Source organism: Antedon mediterranea, chromosome 2, assembly GCF_964355755.1.
Source record: "Antedon mediterranea chromosome 2, ecAntMedi1.1, whole genome shotgun sequence".
NCBI classification, from domain to species: domain Eukaryota; kingdom Metazoa; phylum Echinodermata; class Crinoidea; order Comatulida; family Antedonidae; genus Antedon; species Antedon mediterranea.
The window spans coordinates 20886498-20907310 of NC_092671.1; the positions used below are offsets into that span (position 1 = coordinate 20886498).

The window sequence follows — 20813 nt, forward strand, 5'->3', positions numbered from 1 at the left end:
TTTTCAACAATTCAAAAGAAGGAAATATCAGGAGGACTGTAGGGCAACTTGCAGTGTTATTTTTAGTAGTCAAATTATTCAAAATAAAAACTTATTATATAGTCCAGTCAAAAATCACCCTCACCATGGCATAAGCTCGTACCTTGATGAAACTCTTAAACTATCTATATAATAATCAAATCTAAGTATAGTAGTTGAACCAAAATTATAGGCTCTACCCAGACAAAAATGGTACAAAAGACAAAAATCCAGTTTGGAAAAAGTGTTTATATCGATTTGCTTTTAATTTTTAGTAAAAATTGCCTGATTTTGACCATCATTTAAACGTGTTTAACAATCAACTGTTTTAAATAGTGCATCTAATTAAAAATATACGACATTCCCAACACGTTCCCAAAATCTGAATATTGTTTTAATCTGCGAGGTCAAGAAACCAATTTCAAACCAAAATAAATCCAGAAAGGGTCTCACTCAGAATTCAATCATCTGGCAATTACAAAATGACAAACTATGTGCTGCTCAGTCGAACAATGGGGCGGAGCAACATACCAAACATGAATAAACGCATCCGATCAGTGCTTTCCAAACAGTCTGCAAACGCGTCTCTACGACGTTTGTCATAATACAATAGCAAACGTGTCTGAAGGCATCCTTGTCATTAGAAAGAATTTACCGAAGGCTCCTTATTAAAAAGAAAAAAAATATTATTTGGAAACTGGGACTGGCATGCTCAAACCGTAAAGTATGTCTCGAAGAAGAGAGTCTATGGCTATGTTCTGACCCTGACTAATAAACAGACCCTCACAAAACAATATATTATTTATTTATTAGAATTAGTTTAATAAGGAAAAAGGTAAACGACATTAAAATTATATAAGTAAGTATGAACAAATATATGCAGAGAACATTTATATCTTTACTCGTGATAATTTGACAAATAAAAATACTTTATACATTTCTTTAAAATGGTTAAGGTTTTACAATCAGTAAGTATATCATCTAAATCATTCCACAGAGTTGGTCCTGAGAAGGTTATACAGTATTTAGATTTGGTTAACCTAAGTGGTACAAGCATCTCACATGGAATTCTAAAATTATATTTGTTAATGTCAGTAGCTGTAAAAAATAATTCAAGAATAGGTTTTTGGGTAGTGAGCTTTATAAGTTTAAACATAAAAATAGAGATTTGAATGTTATGGATCTCAGTGATTTTGAGAACATTTAATTTCTTAAATAATGGTTCAGAATGAAAATCAAATGGAGCTAAATTATGCATAATTGAATAGTTTATGAAGATGAGATGGGTAGTCAGCTGCCCAAATAAGGTTACAGTAATGTGGGGGAGTACAAGTTGTATTAAGGGACATTTATTACACCAATAAACTCATGGAAACCTTATTTCCTATATAATGTTGATGACCTGTCCAATTTAGATGTTCATGTATCAAAACACCCAAGAATAATATTTTACTTTTTCTAGTGATTTTAACTCCATAATATAAAAATAACGTTTAAAAAAGAAAGACATTTCGACTCCATCATGGGGTCATTATCAAGTCCAATGAATAAAATTTAAAACAACAACTAATTAAATAGCACAAACCAAGGATCAAACTTTAAATAACAAAAGACCTATTGTCTAACATCCTGTCAAATGAAAAGCTTAGCTTTTACAGAGTCACTTTGTTTATTCAGACTAGGTTTTAATTGTCTGATATACAACATTTCATAGATAAGACAGTCAAATTTGTTTTTGCATTTCCCAAGTATTTCCTAACATGAATTAATTTTACTTGGATTAACAATCACGTTATGATCCTTTAAATGCTGTCCTAATAAGCATCTACTATGTTCAACAATACAATAGTAGAGGTGTCGGCATGTATATCCAACATAACTTGCATCACACAAGTCACATTTAAATTTATACACAACTTATAATAGTTGGTTTCTTTTCGACTTTCCTAATGTTATCTTTAACTTTTTTACTTATGAAAACAGGGAAAATGTTTTTGTTTATCTTGTGACTTAGTTGGCATAGTTGTCGCTTGACGGAGTTCGCAGATTTCTGGTCTTTGAATGGCAGGATGAATCGTACTGGTATTTCGGTTTTATTATCTGTTTCGCCTTCTGCAGTGTTGTTATTGCTCTCTGTTGGTTTAAAGTTCTGTATGGTTGTTGTTATTAGTTCATCTGGATATTTCAGACGCTTAAAAATCTTCCTTAGATTTTCACATTCATCATTAAAAAGTTGGTGGGTCGACGATAGTCTGTAAGCCCAATTTAACATAGTTATAATAAGTGACCTTTTCAGCGGCGGCTTTGTGTAACTCTCTTCATCTATATATGAATTTACGTAAGGGCAAAATTTTGAGTTTGAGTAAGAGTTTGATAATTATTTATTGACGATTAAAAACGAATTTAGGTTCAACGATTGGCCCCAAATAGGGGTGTTTTCCGATGGTGGTATACACTGTCTAATGCATGTCTTGAAAAATACCTGCATATAATAATACGAGGATGCTTCGCATTTTCCTATCTCCTCCTACGATAATTGATTTTAATGGCTGAAAACCGGTTGAACAGCTAGAGTACATCATCATAATGTTGAAGACAGGCAGATTTTCTTTAAAAAATACTATTTTGATAGATTTAATATACGTTTATACAAATGTATTGATTTGCGATGAATGGAACATTCCAATCTATCAGACTCCCAGTTTGTAGGTAAATTTACGAGTCCTTGTTTTAACACAAGTAGGTAAATTTATGGGCCCTTGGAGAATAAACTTAAAACTGAGATACGTAGTATTGCAATTATTAAAAATACGTATTAACCCTTTTTGGTCGCCATTTGAATCAAAATTTTCTTACTGTGAATGTGGTTACTGTTAGATATATAAACACATATACAAAGAACAGTTATTACTATGACTGTGGGTAGGCTCTACTTCTGGATATATAAACACATAATATACAAATAAAAACTGTATTACTGACAGTTGCTTCTCACCGTTTGTATCAATTAATAATTATAATTATATCGTTACATGTACTTTACTATTTCAATCGAATATAACAGGGACAGTTTAAAAAAGTATTAAATCGAAAATGTTTAACTGTATTTAGTGGTATATTATTGATAGGCCTATAAAACATTTAAAACATTATTTCGTTACTGAGAGGATAAAGAATATATTTTAAAATTGTTCTTCCCATACTCCTCCCCATCCCTCAACTCTAATGTTATATACAGAACACAAATTGGGTTTATTTAAATGAGTTCAAATACAAAATTTGGACTCAAGTTTCTCCTTCGGAAGTAGGCCTAATTCCCAGGGTGCTAATTTTAGTTGACTACATAAATCATTGTGTCTGTTTATTCGTTTCAGTTAACGACAATGTACTATAGTCATGCGGTACGTACATTGAAATCGCCGGTTTTTTTACGCTGAAATTACTGTGTATTCGAGAACCATCTGTGAACACGACCATCTAGTGGTTATAATTAGTAAATATAGGGAGCTCGCATTAGTGGAACGTCTTCCTCCAACAGCGTTATAATGTTACTATATGTAATTAATGATTGATGCAGACAGTTAGTCTGTGCATACAAGTGTCTGAAACTTAAGGTTTCTAGAAGACATGTATTAACGCAAACATTTTTATGGATTTCAGTCCCCCGTTAGCGTTTTTACAGACAAATGACACAGAAAGGTAAGCTCAGGGCTGGATAGCCAAGGCCAATTCAGTTGTCCACCAAGATGAGAATGATTAAGAACAGATTAAATTGGGGAATTCAGGTCAACAAACAAATTCACTACCAGAGTAGCTCGCGTCGAATGAATATCCTCTCGTGGACGGTCTTCAGGCCTCGCTTGACATTGTCTAGTTGCTGCATTAATTGTCTTTCTGTTTTTGGCAGAATCTGTTAATACAAATTATGGAAAATCTGCGTGCAGTGCATGTTGGTATTTATAGCAGGCTGCTTAAATTATTTGAATTGATTTATATGTCACATTTTCACAATTTAAACACAGAAAAAAAAATTATCGCAATAGGCCCGTATAGTATTTAATTTTTTATAAAATTTGTCTTTTGACCTTAAATTAGATTGAAAAAAACTTATGCCATGGTGAGGGTAATTTTTGACTGGACTAATATCATTACCCCTTGGAGAGTCTATTGGCGAATAGAATGGTTGGTCAGGAATACTATCTTGATTTAATTCTGGATGTAAAAGAGCAGTTCTCTCATTTTGAGTTGCAGAATGCAAAATACGAGAATTACCTGAAAAAATAAAAATTTATAATTATTGTGTACATATTCTTCAATTTTAAACATATGGATTAAAACGGAATATCATAAGCTACTGAATCTAGTGAGCGAACAATTACAGTTATGAATACTAAGCTTGATTTATTTTTAACTAAAATGAACTCAATTGATGAATCGATGAAGAAACTTAAAATCAAGAACTATGAAATTGAAAGATACCGTTATTGTGAATATTATACTGAATAAATCACTTGATTATTTTGAGGAAACAATATTAACATCAACAACTAACCTCGAAAAAATGGCTGCTATTATTACATCATTTGTATTGAAGTTAAAGTTAAAACAAAGAATACTTTGTTTTCAGTCGTATATAGACCTCCAAAAAATGTTTTAAATCATATACTGAACATTTATCTACACTACTTGATAAGGTTAATAATGTAGCGATTTTAACATTGATTTGCTAAAATCCGATTCTCACAATCTAACATCTGATTATTTAGGAAATATATTGTCATCTCACCTATTTCTTAACATAGACAAACCGACTGAAATAACAAAAACATCTGCATCCTTAATTGATCACATTAATACTCCAACATTCTTGATTGTAATTTAAAATATGGTATAATGTATTATGATGCATATTTTTCTTGCAAAGATAAAATATTTATGACTAAGAACTGATAGTAAATTCAAAGAACTTAAGGTAAAATGAAAAGTAACTGAAATATAGTTAAATAACCTGGACACAAAAAGTGACTCACTATCATCCTTTGGCTTGTATAATAAAAACTTATACCTTCTTTCCATTTTCTTTCTTTTGGCAAAACCTTCAAATCTAGAATCCACACTTCTATCCATGCTGAGACAAAACAGCTCAGAAAAATAATATACTCCATAACTTGGGCATCAGAATCTGGTGTACATTCATGCTTTAAACTTTTACTCTGAAAAATATAAATAGAAAGGTTTCTTTGTAAAAACTAATCAAAACTGTACACAAAAATGTATGAAAAGCAAATTTACTAAAAACTTAAATGTTATTGTTTTATTTGTAGCATATGTTTAAAATTACACCAAAATTGGATTTCCTAAAATCATGGACCTATAAATGGAATGCCACGGAGACTGTACGGTCCATTTTTGTTCTTGACATATGTGAATAGTGACAAGCTCCATGTTGTTTCCTTCATCTACATTGTTTTATTCATATAAATCATTAATTTTTACAATTTACCTTTAATACTGAAATGGCAAAGATATGTGCTTGGTTTACTGCAATTAATATATTAAATGTTTGCATGGCAAAAATCAATATGTTGATAAAAGTTTGTGATACATGCAGTTCTGATGAAAAGAACTGCAAGCTTCTCTCAGAAACTCAAGAAATCTTTTCACAACTACATACACAGTGCTCGCAGAATCGCCGGCCCGGTGTCCCAGGGCAACCAAACATTTGCGTCATGGCTAAGTATTTGGTTTGTTTTACTTCATACTTGATTCTCGCCTCTTTTGAGGGCAAAAGAGTAATCAATCGGGGAAGTTTCCATGTCCCAGTGGGTTGGTTTGTTTGTTGGTTTGTATTACTAATATTCCTCTCCTCATTAGTCTGTCTGTTGGTTTGTAATATTTCTGTCCTCATTGGTGGTGCACGGTTTAGGCATATCAATGAATTGCGTACCATCTAGGTCGTGCCCACAGATGGTTCTCGAATACATAGTTATTTCAGCGTTAAAAAATTGGCAACTTCAAATGTACATGCAGGACAATAATACATGTTGTTTACAGGAACGAATAAATTAACACGGTGATTTATGTACTCAACTAAAATTAGCACCCTGGGAATTACTTCCGAAAGAGAAACTTGTCAATTGTTTTGAAACAAACTGAATTTGTGTTTTTGTGAGGGTTGAGGGATGGGGAAGAGGATGGGTGCAAAGACGTACAATTTTTAAATATATTCTTTATCCATTTAGTAACGAAATATTGATTGTTTTCATGTTTTACAAATAATATACCACTAAACCATGGAGGTATTTATACCTCCATGACTAAACACAGTAAAACATTGCTATTTAATACTTTGTTGAAACTGTCACCGTATAGTCGATTGAAATAGTACAGTACATGTAACGATACATCACTAATACAACGTTTATATTTTTTTGTACAGTAATTTTACATTATTAATTAATTAAACGTTCAGAAGGAACTGTCAGTAATAAAGTAAACAACTCTATTCGGGGAAAATCGTAAATTCGCTTTGATCGTCAATAAATAATTATCTAACTTAGAGCCAATTCATACTTAAGTTGGTTCCTAACCACCAAAGTTGTTCTGCGTTTAGGGCATGTGATCCTTTGTACTGTACGCCTGTCCTCTACTGGCTTTACAACGCTACTCATGCCAGTGAGAAGAGGGTGAGGGGAGGGTGGTGGTGTGGGTGGTGGTTTAACTGCAATAATAAAGATGACTGTACATAATAGACGGCGACTGGAAAGGCTAGCTCATTATCCGTTTAAAAAAATACCTATAACCAACCTCTGCAGCACAGATTGGATAAAATGGATCGAATTTCTGTTGTGACTGTACAGTACTTGTCTTTACGACGCCTGAGGGAATAGACACTTGTGGAACAGAGATTGGAATGTTCCATTTATCGCAGATCAAAACAGTTGTATAAATGTATATTAAATCTATCAAAATAGTATTTTTTAAAGAAAATCGGCCTGTCTTCAACATTATTATACTGTACTCGAGCTGTTCAACCGGTTTTCAGCTATTAAAAACAACTAGAATTTAATTCGTCACTTTGACGAATTATAGGTGATCATTTTTATCATTTTAATAAAATTAACATTTTTTAAACATGCATGTACGTTAACATACGATCGTTAAAAGTTGATGTACGCCATCCTATGACATGATTGCTATACACTTATAGTGCTAAGTTCTACCTATGTGTCATACAATATGTACAGTATATACTGTATATATATACAGTGTAGCATAGGTGAAATTACGGGACTCATATCGTGTTCTAATTTTTTGGTATGATGGAATTTTCAAAATAAACTCGAAGATGACAATTTCGAAAGATAATGAATTGAGCAAATAAATATAAGGATTGGAAGAAAATTTGACACGTAGAAGCGCAATGCGCGGTCTTTGAAATTTGTATAACGTTGACTAAAGAAATTTAAAAACTACTTTTTAACTTCAACTGGCCATATGATAACATCACAACATCCGATAGGCTTAATTTTAATATGAATTCATATCTACATTTCATCAGCTTTCATAATAAGTTATAATCTTCAAGGTCACCTTTAATTCTGAAGAGCTATAAGATATTCAAATGTATGGTGTAGCTGAAATTACACGACCTAGGTTATTCAAGTTTTTACGCGTGATGACGTCATCAAAATAAAAATGTTGACAACTCATTAGAAGAATAATCAATTGAGCAAGCACATACTAAAAGTTGTGCGAAAATCGGGCTCAAATAACGGAGATGTGCTCTATTGAATGTGATAACCCACACAAAAAGATAAAAATTTCTAATTTTTAAATTCAAGTGGCCATTTGATGACGTCATACCATTTTGTACGTCTAATGTGTATATACATTTGTATCTACAACTTATTGGCTTCCATAATAAGTTAAAAAAATTGGGGGTCACCTGCCATTCTGAAGAGTTATATTCATTTTAAAAAGTCCTTATTTTTTACCATTTTTAGCACTTTTGTACAATTAGTGTGCGCATTTTGTCATTTTTAACGTGCTCGTATAGCGTTATTTTAAGTCGGAATGGACTCAAAATTGGTGAATGTACTAAGGATTGTGAGTAGAATGTGATTTATACATCAAATTTTATTTTTTACGCATTTTAAGAATCGTGCGCACAAAAACGAATTTTTGCGCAGTAATTTTTTGAAACGCGCAAATGGCCTAATTCATGCTCTAAATTGATCAAAACCTAATTTTGCGCGTTTTAAATTTTTAACGCGCGATTTCACGTGCATGACCTTGAAACGCGCAACTTTTTATTTGCTAATATTTTTACCCTTGACCTGAAGTTTACCTGTAGTGAATTTCATTAAGATGTCATAATGAATTACGGAGATATGATTGATAATGTGATTTCACAAAATGGCGTATAAATGACGTCACGGATGAGTGATCACGCTGGAAAGCTGATTAGGATTAAGTTATATTATTTGAAAGATATTCTGAAATTTTGGTAATCATTGACATTAAACTTTTTGAGATAATTGTTACCCAAAATAGTGTACAGAAACAATAAAAAGAAACTAGACATGAAACTCGTCACATTGACGAGTTAGTTATCCGCACCACGACAAACGCCACGTGCACGTCATAAGTTGGAATATTGCACACAGATAAAGATTATGGAATTATGACAAGAACTGAAGAATATGATATGCTGTTAGTGCTGAATTCTGTCAATTTTGTGTCATATAGTATATACGGTACATGCAAACAGTATAATCTGTATACATATTACATACAGTGTAGAATAGGTGAAATTACGGGACCCGCCATTTATTCCAATTTTTAACATGGCGACGGTATCAAAATGAAACACTTAGATAACAATTTCAGAAGGAAATAATCTCAGGAACAACATATTAATGTGTAGAAGAAATTTGAATACGTAAAATATAGATGCGCACCATTTTAAATGTGATGAACTATTACGCAAAATATGAAAATACATCTTTTTTTATTCAACTGGCCATATGATGATGTCACAACATCCGATTGGCAAAATGTTTACATGAATTCGTATCTACAATCCAATAGCTTCCAGAAAACGTTTTAATCGTGATTATCACATTTTATTCTGATGAGCTATAACAGATTAAAATTTACTGTAAAGATAAATATAAGTGACCCACACTATTTACATTTTTAGACATGATGACGTCATAAAAATTAAAAAAATTTTTACTCTTGCGTAAGATAGTTGATTGACCTAGAAAATTTCAAAATCTGGGTTAAAATGGAATACGGATAAGTGGAGAGGCGCTCTATTAAATGAGATGCGCTATGACGAAAGATACAAAAATCCTATATTTTATATTCGCGTGGCCATACGATGACGTCACAATGTCCTGTTTGCCATATCAATGCATGATTCCTTATCTACAACTTATCATCTTCCTGGATATGTAATTTAAACAAAGTTCATCTCGTAGTTTAGAATCTATGATTGTTTAAAAAAAGGTATAATTTTGACAAATTTTTGAACTTTTTCCTCAAAAACGCACATAAATTATCCAATTCGACGTGCCCGTATGACGTAATGTGAAGTCGAAATTGTTTCAAAGTTTGTAAAATTACTATAAAAGGCTTGAAAACATAAATCACGAGAGAAAAATTGTTTTCAACGCTACGTTCGCACCGCGCGCGTAAAAAAAAGCGCGCGCGTGGGAATTTTTTACATGCTTAAAATGACATGAAACGCGTAGAAAGTTGATTATAAATTGATTTTTCGCAATTTGAAATTTTAAACGCGCGTGCGCGCGTAACTTCGTGTGAAACATGCCATTTTTTCCCCATAGTCAGTTAGCGCAAGATATAACTTAAACTTTTTTTCAGTTTCAATTTAAATAGTTATATGGTTTTCGATCTATGTTAAATACGCGAAATTCGGAAAAACGCGCGTAAGTCATGTTGCGCAACTCTGACGTCATTCAAAAATAGGAGGTGCACAATTTCACATAAATGCCCACATGTTGACAAAGTTATGAAATGTTATGTTTACACGTTTTTGAGTTACGCGAGACACAAAAATGACAGAAAGAAAGAAGAATACAGAAAAAAAAAAAAAAAAAAACTAGACATGTAACTCGTCACTTTGACGAGTTTGGTTATCCGCCGCGCAAGTGGTGCAACATTAACATTAAGGGGATAGGTTGAGGACAAAAGGAAGTGTTCACATTGGCATTATGACCTGAACTGAAGAATATGATATGTTGTTATTGCTGAATTTTATTATTTAAATTCATATATAGTATACACAGTATAATCTGTATCCATATCACATACAGTGTAGAATAGGTGAAATTACGGGACCCGCTATTTATTGCAATTTTTAACATGTTGACGGTTTTAAAATGAAACGCGAAGGTAGCAATTCCGAAAGAAATTATCTCAGCAACAACGTATTAGCGTGTAGGAGAAATTTGAATACGTGAAATATTGATGCGCGCTCTTTTAAATGTAATGAATTATGACGCAAAAGATGAAAATACGACCTTTTTTATTTAACTGGCCATATGATGACGTCACAACATCCGATTGGCAACATTTTTACATGATTTCGTATCTACAATCCAATAGCTTCCAGAAAAAGTTTTAATCGTGATTATCACATTTTATTTTTACGAGCTATAACAGATTAAAATTTACTGTAAAGATGAAATTGATGCCACACGTGATTTAAATTTTTAGGCATGATGACGTCAAAAAAATTAAAATATTTTTAACTCATGCGAAAGATAGTTGATTGACCTAGACAATATCAAAATCGGGGTGAAAATGGAAAACGGATAAGTGGAGATGCGCTCTATTCAATGTGATGAGCTATGACGAAAGATACAAAAATCCTAAATTTTATATTCGCGTGGCCATACGATGACGTCACAATGTCCGGTTAGCCATATTAATACCTGATCTGATATCTACAACTCATCTACTTCTAGAATATGTCATCCACAAAAATTTGACCGTCTAGTTTAGAAATTACGACTGTTTAAAAAAAGGCATATTTTAAACGAATTTTTTAACCTTTTCATAAAAAACGCGCGCAAATTGTCCAATTCGACGTGCTCGTATGACGTATCTTTAAGTCGAAATTGTTTAAAATTTGGTAAAATTACTAGAAAAGGCTGGAAAAACATAAATCACGCGAAAAAAATACGTTTTCAATGCTACGTGCACACCGCACACGTAAAAATGTGCGCACGCGTGGGAATTTTTGACATGCTTAAAACGACATGAAACGCGTAGAAAGTTGATTATAAATTAATTTTGCGCATTTTGAAATTTTATATGCGCGTGCGCGCGTAACTTTGTGTAAAACACGCAATTTTTTTTCAACAGAAAGTTAGCGCATGATATAAATTAAACTTTTTCAAAGTTTCAAGTTGAAATGTTATTTGGTTGTCGAGCTATGTTAAATACGACAAAATCGTTAAATCGCGCGTAAGTCACGTTGCGCAATTGTAAACATCATGAAAAGCTTCGCTGCACATCTTCATGTGCATGACGATATGTTGAGAAAGTTACAAAATGTTATGTTTGCAAGTTTTCGAGAAAAGCGTTCCACAAAAATCATACAGAAAGAAAGAAGAGAAACTAGACATGTAACTCGTCACTTTGACGAGTTAGTTATCCGCACGACAAACGCCACGTGCACGTCATACGTTAGAATATTGCACAAAGAAAAAATTATGGCATTATGACCTGATCTGAAGAATATGATATGTTGTTAGTGCTGAATTCTGTCAATTTTGTGTCATATAGTATATACATGCAAACAGTATAATCTGTATACATGTTACATACAGTGTAGAATAGGTGAAATTACGGGACCCGCCATTTATTCAAATTTGTAACATGGCGACGGTATCAAGATGAAACACTAAGGTAGCAATTTCGGAAGCAAATTATCTCAGCAACAACATATTAACGTGTAGAAGAAATTTGAATACGTTTAATATTGATGCGCGCTCTTTTAAATATAATGAACTGTTGTTAGTGCTGAATTCTGTCAATTTTGTGTCATATAGTATATACATGCAAACAGTATAATCTGTATACATGTTACATACAGTGTAGAATAGGTGAAATTACGGGACCCGCCATTTATTCAAATTTGTAACATGGCGACGGTATCAAGATGAAACACTAAGATAGCAATTTCGGAAGCAAATTATCTCAGCAACAACATATTAACGTGTAGAAGAAATTTGAATACGTTTAATATTGATGCGCGCTCTTTTAAATATAATGAACTATGATGCAAAAGAAGAAAATACGACTTTTTTTATTTAACTTGCAATATGATGACGTCACAACATCTGATTGGCAAAATGTTCACATGATTTCATATCTACAATCCAAGAGCTTCCAAAAAATGTTTTAATCGTGATTATCACATTTTATTTTGATGGGCTATTACAGATTAAAATTTACTGTAAAGATGAAATTAATGACCCACGTAATTAAAATTTTTAGGCATGATGACGTCATAAAAATTAAAATATTTTTATCTCATGCGAAAGATAGTTGATTGACCTAGACAATATTAAAATCTCGGAAAAAAAGAAATACGTATAAGCGTGATGCGCTCCATTGAATGTGATGAGCAATAACGAAAGCCAAAAAAATCCTATATTTTACATTCGTGTGGCCATATGATGACGTCACAACATCCGTGAGGTAAAAATTCTGCATGAATTCATATCTACAACATATCTGCTTACATATTAAGTTAAAAAAATTAGGGGTAATCGTTGATCCTGAGAAGCTATAAAACATTCAAAATAGGCATAATTTTGACAACATTTTGTAACTTTTTCAACTAAAACGCGCGCAAATGGGCTAAATCAACGTGTTCGTATGACGTAATTTTTATTTGAAATGATGTCAATCTTTTTGAAAATGACTAGTAAAGGCTGGAAAATCACAATTCAAGAGAAAAAAACATGATTTTCATGCTCTATGCGCACCGTGCGCGTAATATTTTTCGCGCGCGCGGTAATTTTGTACATGCTTAAAATGACATGAAACGCGTAGAAAGTTGATTAGAAATTATTTTTGCGCATTTTGAAATTTTAAATGCGCGTGCGCGCGTAACTTTGTGTAAAACACGCAATTTTTTTCAAACAGAAAGTTAGCGCATGATATAAATTAAACTTTCACAAAGTGTCAATTAAAAATCACTTTTAGTTTTTAATCTATGATCAATCATAAAAAACCATAAAATCGCGCGTAAGTCACGTTGCGCAACTCTGACGTAATTCAAAAATAGGAGGTGCACAACTTCACGTAAATGCCCACATGTTGTCAAAGTTATAAAATGTTATGTTTACACATTTTAGAGAAACGCTCTACACAAAAATAGCGAGAAAGAAAGAAGAATAATACAGAAAAAAATATTGATCCCATACAATAACAAGGAGTTATCCGCCAAGTGCGGATAACTAAAAAAAGATGATGAAACAGGACAGTTACAAGTAGTTATCCGCTCAATGCGGATAACTAACTAGACATGAAACTCGTCACTTTGACGAGTTAGTTATCCGCACGACAAACGCCACGTGCACGTCATACGTTGGAATATTGCACACCGAAAAAGATTATGTCATTATGACCTGAACTGAAGAATATGATGTGTTGTTAGTACTGAATGCTGTATATTTTCTGTCATAGAGTATACACAGTATAATCTGTATACATGTCACAAACAGTGTAAAATAGGTGAAATTACGGGACCCGTATTTTATTTTAATTTTCAAAAGGAAACGCAAAGGTACAGTAGTAATTTCGGAAGAAAATTATCTCAGCAACAACATATTAACGTTTAGAAGAAATTTGAATACGTGAAATATTAATGCGCGCTTTTTTAAATGTAATGAACTATGACGCAAAAGATGAAAATATGACTTTGTTTATTTAACTGGCCATATGATGACGTCACAACATCTGATTGGCGAAAAGTTCACATGATTTCGTATCTACAATCCCATAGCTTCCTGAAAACGTTTTAATCGTGATTATCACATTTTATTCTTACGAGCTATAACAGATTAAAATTTACTGTAAAGATGAAATTAATGACGCTGTTAATTAAAATTTTTAGGCATGGTGACGTCATAAAAATTAAAATATTTTTAACTCATGCGTAAGATAGTTGATTGACCTAGACAATATTAAAATCTCAGAGAAAAAGGAATACAGATAGGCGTGATGCGCTCCATTGAATATGATGAGCAATAACGAAAGAGACTAAAATCCTATATTTTACATTCGTGTGGCCATACGATGACGTCACAATGTCTGGTTAGCCATATTGATTCATGATCCGATTTCTACAACTCATCAACTTCCAGAATATGTACCGTACTGACGCGGGTATAAGCCCACCCCCCTTGAACATGAAATCACGTCAAGTTTGGGGGGTGGGCTTATACCCGAGGATCCAAAAATGCAGATCGTCAAAAACAGCACATGTAAACTGTGTATTCCACCATGCGAGCGAGCGCCCTCACGTGTACGACGTTGCCTCTAAATACACGAGGTGTAGAGTGTCTGAAAATTAAGCTTATAGTTCGTGTAATTTATCGTAGAATATCTTATTTTAAACATCAATTGAACCAGAATTTATCAAGCAGAAAAGCAAGTATACAATGTTCGTTACATAGAAATGTACCAAAGAAATTTAATAAGCTTGTTTATGGCAGCCGATACCAAATAGTGGTTTTCCGTTTTGGCGACTTGTAGCGTCGTGTGTGAAGCGATCATCGACCGCGATGGAGTGTAAACAAAACAGGACCGCTAGGCCTCATATGGCCTAGCGTATATTAGCCTAGCTTGGTTATGATCAAAGGTAGGTGTATTCGGTGTATGGACGTCGCCAAATACAAAATAATGTATTACGACACACACTGTAGATCTTCGAATTAATGGGTGGGCTTATACCCGATTGCCTAATTTTTTATGAAAATTAGTCAAAAGTCGGGGGTGGGCTTATACCCGCGTCAGTACGGTAATTAAAAAAAAGTTCACCTCGTTGTTTAGAATCTATGACTGTTTAAAAAAAGGCATAATTTTGACAAATTTTTGAACTTTTTCATCAAAAACGCACGTAAAGTACCCAATTCAACGTGCCCGTATGACGTAATTGTAAGTCGAAATTGTTTTAAAATTGGTAAAATTACTATAAAAGGCTGGAAAAACATAATTCAATAAAAAAAAATACTTTTAGCGCTACGTGCGCACCACGCGCATAAAATTGTTCGCGCGCGTGGGAAATTTTGACATGGTCAAAATGTCATGATCAGCGTAGAAAGTTGATTAAAAATTAATTTTGCGCATTTTGAATTTTAAATGCGCGTGCGCGCGTAACTTTGTGTAAAACACGCAATTTTTTTACACAGAAAGTTAGCGCATGATATAAATTAAACTTTTGCTAAGTTTCAATTTAAATTGTTATATGGTTTTAAATCTATGTTAAATACGCGAAATTCATAAAATCGTGCGTAAGTCACGTTGCGCATTTCTGACGTCATTCACAATATGAGGTGCACAACTTCACGTGAATGCCCATATTATGTTGACAAAGTTATGAAATGTTATGTTTACACGTTTTTGAGATACGCGAGATACAAAAATAGAGAAATGCGCGTGCGCGCGTAACGTCTTGTAAAACATGGCATTTTTAATCCACAAAAAGTTTGCCCTTGATATGACTTAAATTTTCACAAAGTGTCAAAACAAATTTATGCTTGGTTTTTAGTCTATGATCAATCATAAAAAATGATAAAATCGCACGTAAGTCACGTTGCGCAACTCTGACGTCATTCACAACTTCACGTAAATGCCCATATGTTGACAAAGTTATGAAATGTTCTGTTTACAAGTTTTTGAGATACGTGAGACACAAAAATGAGGGAGAAAGAAATAAGAAAAAAAAAAAAAAACTAGACATGAAACTCGTCACATTGACGAGTTAGTTATCCGCACCACGACAAACGCCACGTGCACGTCATACGTTGGAATATTGCACTCAGATAAAGATTATGGCATTATGACAAGAACTGAAGAATATGATATGCTGTTAGTGCTGAATTCTGTCAATTTTGGATCATATAGTATACATGCAAACAGTATAATCTGTATACATATTACATACAGTGTAGAATAGGTGAAATTACGGGACCCGCCATTTATTCCAATTTTTAACATGGCGACGGTATCAAAATGAAACACTTAGATAGCAATTTCCGAAGGAAATTATCTCAGGAACAACATATTAACCTGTAGAAGAAATTTGAATACGTAAAATATAGATGCGCACCCTTTTAAATGTGATGAACTATTACGCAACATATGAAAATACGTCTTTTTTTATTCAACTGGCCATATGACGACGTCACAACATCCGATTGGCAAAATGTTTACATGAATTCGTATCTACAATCCAATAGCTTCCAGAAAACGTTTTAATCGTGATTATCACATTTTATTCTGATGAGCTATAACAGATTAAAATTTACTGTAAAGATAAATATAAATGACCCACGTTATTTACATTTTTAGACATGATGACGTCATAAAAATTAAAAAAATTTTTACTCTTGCGTAAGATAGTTGATTGACCTAGAAAATTTCAAAATCTGGGTTAAAATGGAATACGGATAAGTGGAGAGGCGCTCTATTAAATGAGATGCGCTATGACGAAAGATACAAAAATCCTATATTTTATATTCGCGTGGCCATACGATGACGTCACAATGTCCGGTTTGCCATATCAATGCATGATTCCTTATCTACAACTTATCATCTTCCTGGATATGTAATTTAAACAAAGTTCACCTCGTAGTTTAGAATCTATGATTGTTTAAAAAAAGGTATAATTTTGACAAATTTTTGAACTTTTTCCTCAAAAACGCACATAAATTATCCAATTCGACGTGCCCGTATGACGTAATTTGAAGTCGAAATTGTTTAAAAGTTGGTAAAATTACTCTAAAAGGCTTGAAAACATAAATCACGAGAGAAAAATTGTTTTCAACGCTACGTTCGCACCGTGGGAATTTTTTACATGCTTAAAATGACATGAAACGCGTAGAATGTTGATTAGAAATTAATTTTTGGCAATTTGAAATTTTAAACGCGCGTGCGCGCGTAACTTCGTGTAAAACATGCAGTTTTTTCCCCATAGTCAGTTAGCGCAAGATATACCGTATATTTCGGTGTATAAGTCGCACTTTTGACACGCAAATTTGACCTCTAAATTAAGGGTGCGTCTTATACACCGAACATAAATGCCTCACCACACAGATTGTACATAGGCCTAGCTAGGCTATCGTCACCTCGTTTGCTAGGCCTGAGTAGGCTAGGCCTAGCTACAGTAACTAACTAACGTAACGGCAACCTGCTTCTGCCTAGGCCTAGTTTTCAAGTCATTTTAGCATGATGTTATACTAAATATGATGAAAAGATTTGTTCATTATGGCGCTCCGATAAAATTTCATTTGTAAACGTTTACGTCGTACGATTGGAATAGTATTTATTTATTACAGTAGTTATACGCACGATCGCCGTACCCCAAGCGCAAGCCCTTCTTTTGGTGGCACATGGTGTACGGTATTCGACTAGTATATTCTCCAGGTGATTATAGCATGGACCTAGCGTACACACTTCTCGGATACATAGATACTAATCGAATACGATTGTCCGTGAAAACGTGCGTCCTCTCGAAATGATCGAGCGAGGCTAGCCCACACACGTGCGTGTTACTACACACACGGTCATGCACTCAACGTTGCGGCGAAACTCATGAATAACAAGTTAGAAAGAACTTGTTGAGGCTGGGCGCGGCCGAGCCTAGGTAAGAAAAAACCTAAATAAAGGACGCCGTTGTAGATATAACAAAATATATTATTACAATAATATTGATTACAATTTAAAAAAACATTGTTTTGATGAAATATAAGGTGCGTCTTATACATCGACGATATGAAAAATACCGATATTTTACTCTCAGTTGGGGGTGCGTCTTATACACAGGTGCGACTTATACACCGAAATATACGGTAACTTAAACTTTTTTTTCAGTTTCAATTTAAATTGTTATATGGTTTTCGATCTATGTTAAATACGCGAAATTCGGAAAAACGCGCGTAAGTCATGTTGCGCAACTCTGACGTCATTCAAAAATAGGAGGTGCACAATTTCACGTAAATGCCCACATGTTGACAAAGTTATGAAATGTTATGTTTACACGTTTTTGAGTTACGCGAGACACAAAAATGACAGAAAGAAAGAAGAATACAGAAAAAAAAAAAAAAAAAGATGATGAAACAGGACAGTTACAAGGAGTTATCCGCTCAATGCGGATAACTAAAAAAAAAAGAAAAATAATAATAAAGATTTCATACAATAACAATAGGTGATCATTTTATTCTAAATGATCACCTAATTATCGTAGGAGGAGATAGGAAAATGCAAAGCATCCTCGTATTATTGTGTGCGGGTATTTTTCCATGGACATTCATTAGACAGTGTATACCACGATTGGAAAACACCCCTATTTGGGGCAAATCGTTGAACCTAAATTCGTTTTAATAGTCAATAACTAATTACCTAACTCAATTTAATTAGTAAACAGGGTTACATCAGATGGTTAAAATCAGTACCGAAAGTATGAACCAACTTTATATACCAACGAGTAAAAATTCTAGAAATAAACCGAGATTTATCGAATTTTGCCCTTACGTAAATTTATATAGATACTGTCAAGTATCAGGTTGTGGCGCGCTGGTCTAGCTATCTCAATTTCGGTTTTTGCTTATATAATTGTTTAAATGCTGTCTTATATTTCTAAAGTCTTGTGTATTGAGTCAGGTCAGTTTTGTTGTTTTGTGTAATTCTGTTATTATTTCCGCTTTATATATACCGCTCGCTCCCCCTCTAGGAAGTGTAGACGATGGTTCTCGGAATGATAATGACTCGGCTAAAAAGTTTTAGAAGGACATTCTGGCCTGGACGATTTCGATCGGTTACCATATTTAAATGCTTTTGATATTGGTAAAACTAAACCTACTCACTCACAGTGTCTGAGATGATTAATAGCGTTTTACGTATAGTGTTTATTGTAGATATGAAAAGTGTTAAAAAAAAAAAATAACAAATGCTTGATAAATTGTAGATAACAGTCTAGATGAAATCTACTAAAAAATAGTATAAATGTGTTATAAATATAATACAATATTGTGTGTATAAATGTGGATGGTCGTTAATTAGATGGTACTGTATTTGGATTTGGGGGGGAGGGGGGAGGGAGTGGCTTTAATTATTTTAATTGATGTTTTATTGGGGAGGTGTTCCGGGCGTTTATTCAAATAAATACCATCCTAATCGGTATAATTAATACATTATTCCGCGACACAGTGAGCCGTTTTGGCCTAAGAAGGAAGACGTTTTAGACGGCTTGCAATATGGGCAGAAGTATCCAGGGTCCTGACGGGACACAGATAGCACATAGTATACATGAGTCATGGCAGCTTACTCAACAACTCGGCTGTCAGGCTTTCATTCGATTTCAAACAAAAGCTCTTATCATTAATTCTCTCGATGTAATTTTATATAATATAATAATAATACTCCTATGTTTTATGAATATATTTAATTTGATCTTCATGTACTATAGTACTATATCTTCACACGCGCGGTCCGAAAATAAACAAAAAATCAAAATGGCTATTGCCACCAAGCACGGCAAACTTAGTTGAAACAGGGAGTTGTTTTACAATAAATATAAAACCCTTTGTAATATCTTCCTAAGATAGAAATATGGAACAATATCGTAATAGTGGAAACTAATGTTATAAAATCTACGTTTCGAGGTACATCTGAGATAGATAAGGTAGGTATCCAAGGCGGAGATTAGTACCGAAGTTTTCCATTGTGCTCGCCTATGTCAGAATTAACCATAATTTATATATAGACTTCATACAGGGGAGAACCAGCTTCAGACTAGTCCATTCTTGTATCAACGCTTGTCTAAAATATTTGTATTACGGTGTAAATCTAAACTTAGTAGGTCTAACATTACCCCTAGTGTTTTTCTGCTTAATATGAATTTGTTATGTAAATGCATGTCCATGTAGTCCGGTGGCAGGAGGGGGGAATCACCACCCGAAAGGGGACAAATTGCCATCCAACTTTTCTAGACCAGAATTTTCCGTAGATTACGAATATGGAAGGTAATCGATCAGGATAGGAAGCGTTTTCGAGATATAAGGGGTCAAAGTTCAAAATTGACCAATTACAACAATGTATTATGTATATGTATTATAACAAATTTATTGAAGCACAATTTGGTCTTTTATTACATTTTTATGATTATAAGTGTCTATTCAATCACCTTATGAAAAAAAAATCCTTTGTAATTAAGGGTCAAATGTCAATATTACGTACCTATAAAACCAAATAAAAACTTATATTTAATAAAAATTGGATGTTTTCTCATCCTGTTAATCAATCATACGCAATGTAAAAGAGCGAATACATCATTTCATCAGTTGACATAAGGTTAATTTCATCAGTTGACATAAGGTCAAAGGTCAACATTTTAATACACGTATAGTTAACAAATAAATGCAAAGTTGTCCAAACTATGATATTGATGGTTTTACAAGTAATCAAATTATTTGATTAGTAAAGTTACGTTATTTCATTATAATTTTGATTAATATAATTATAATACT

At 33.4% G+C, this 20813-nt stretch overlaps 1 protein-coding gene across 6 annotated transcripts in view; it reads right to left on the bottom strand.

The window, feature by feature from the left end:
* Positions 1-20813, bottom strand: part of LOC140040715 (stAR-related lipid transfer protein 3-like) — a 147014-nt gene that overhangs the window by 81536 nt on the left and 44665 nt on the right. For 5 of the 6 annotated variants that reach the window (XR_011842759.1, XR_011842760.1, XM_072086853.1 and 2 more), the window contains 2 exons: positions 5084-5231; positions 4171-4290 (listed from right to left, as the gene is read on the bottom strand). Coding sequence is in view for 4 of the 6 variants with exons in the window: in XM_072086853.1 (XP_071942954.1) it covers positions 4171-4290; positions 5084-5231 (268 nt within the window). In the remaining 2 variants the exon portion in view is untranslated. The remainder of the gene's footprint in view (positions 1-4170; positions 4291-5083; positions 5232-20813) is intronic. The other variant, XM_072086852.1, reaches the window with a different exon arrangement.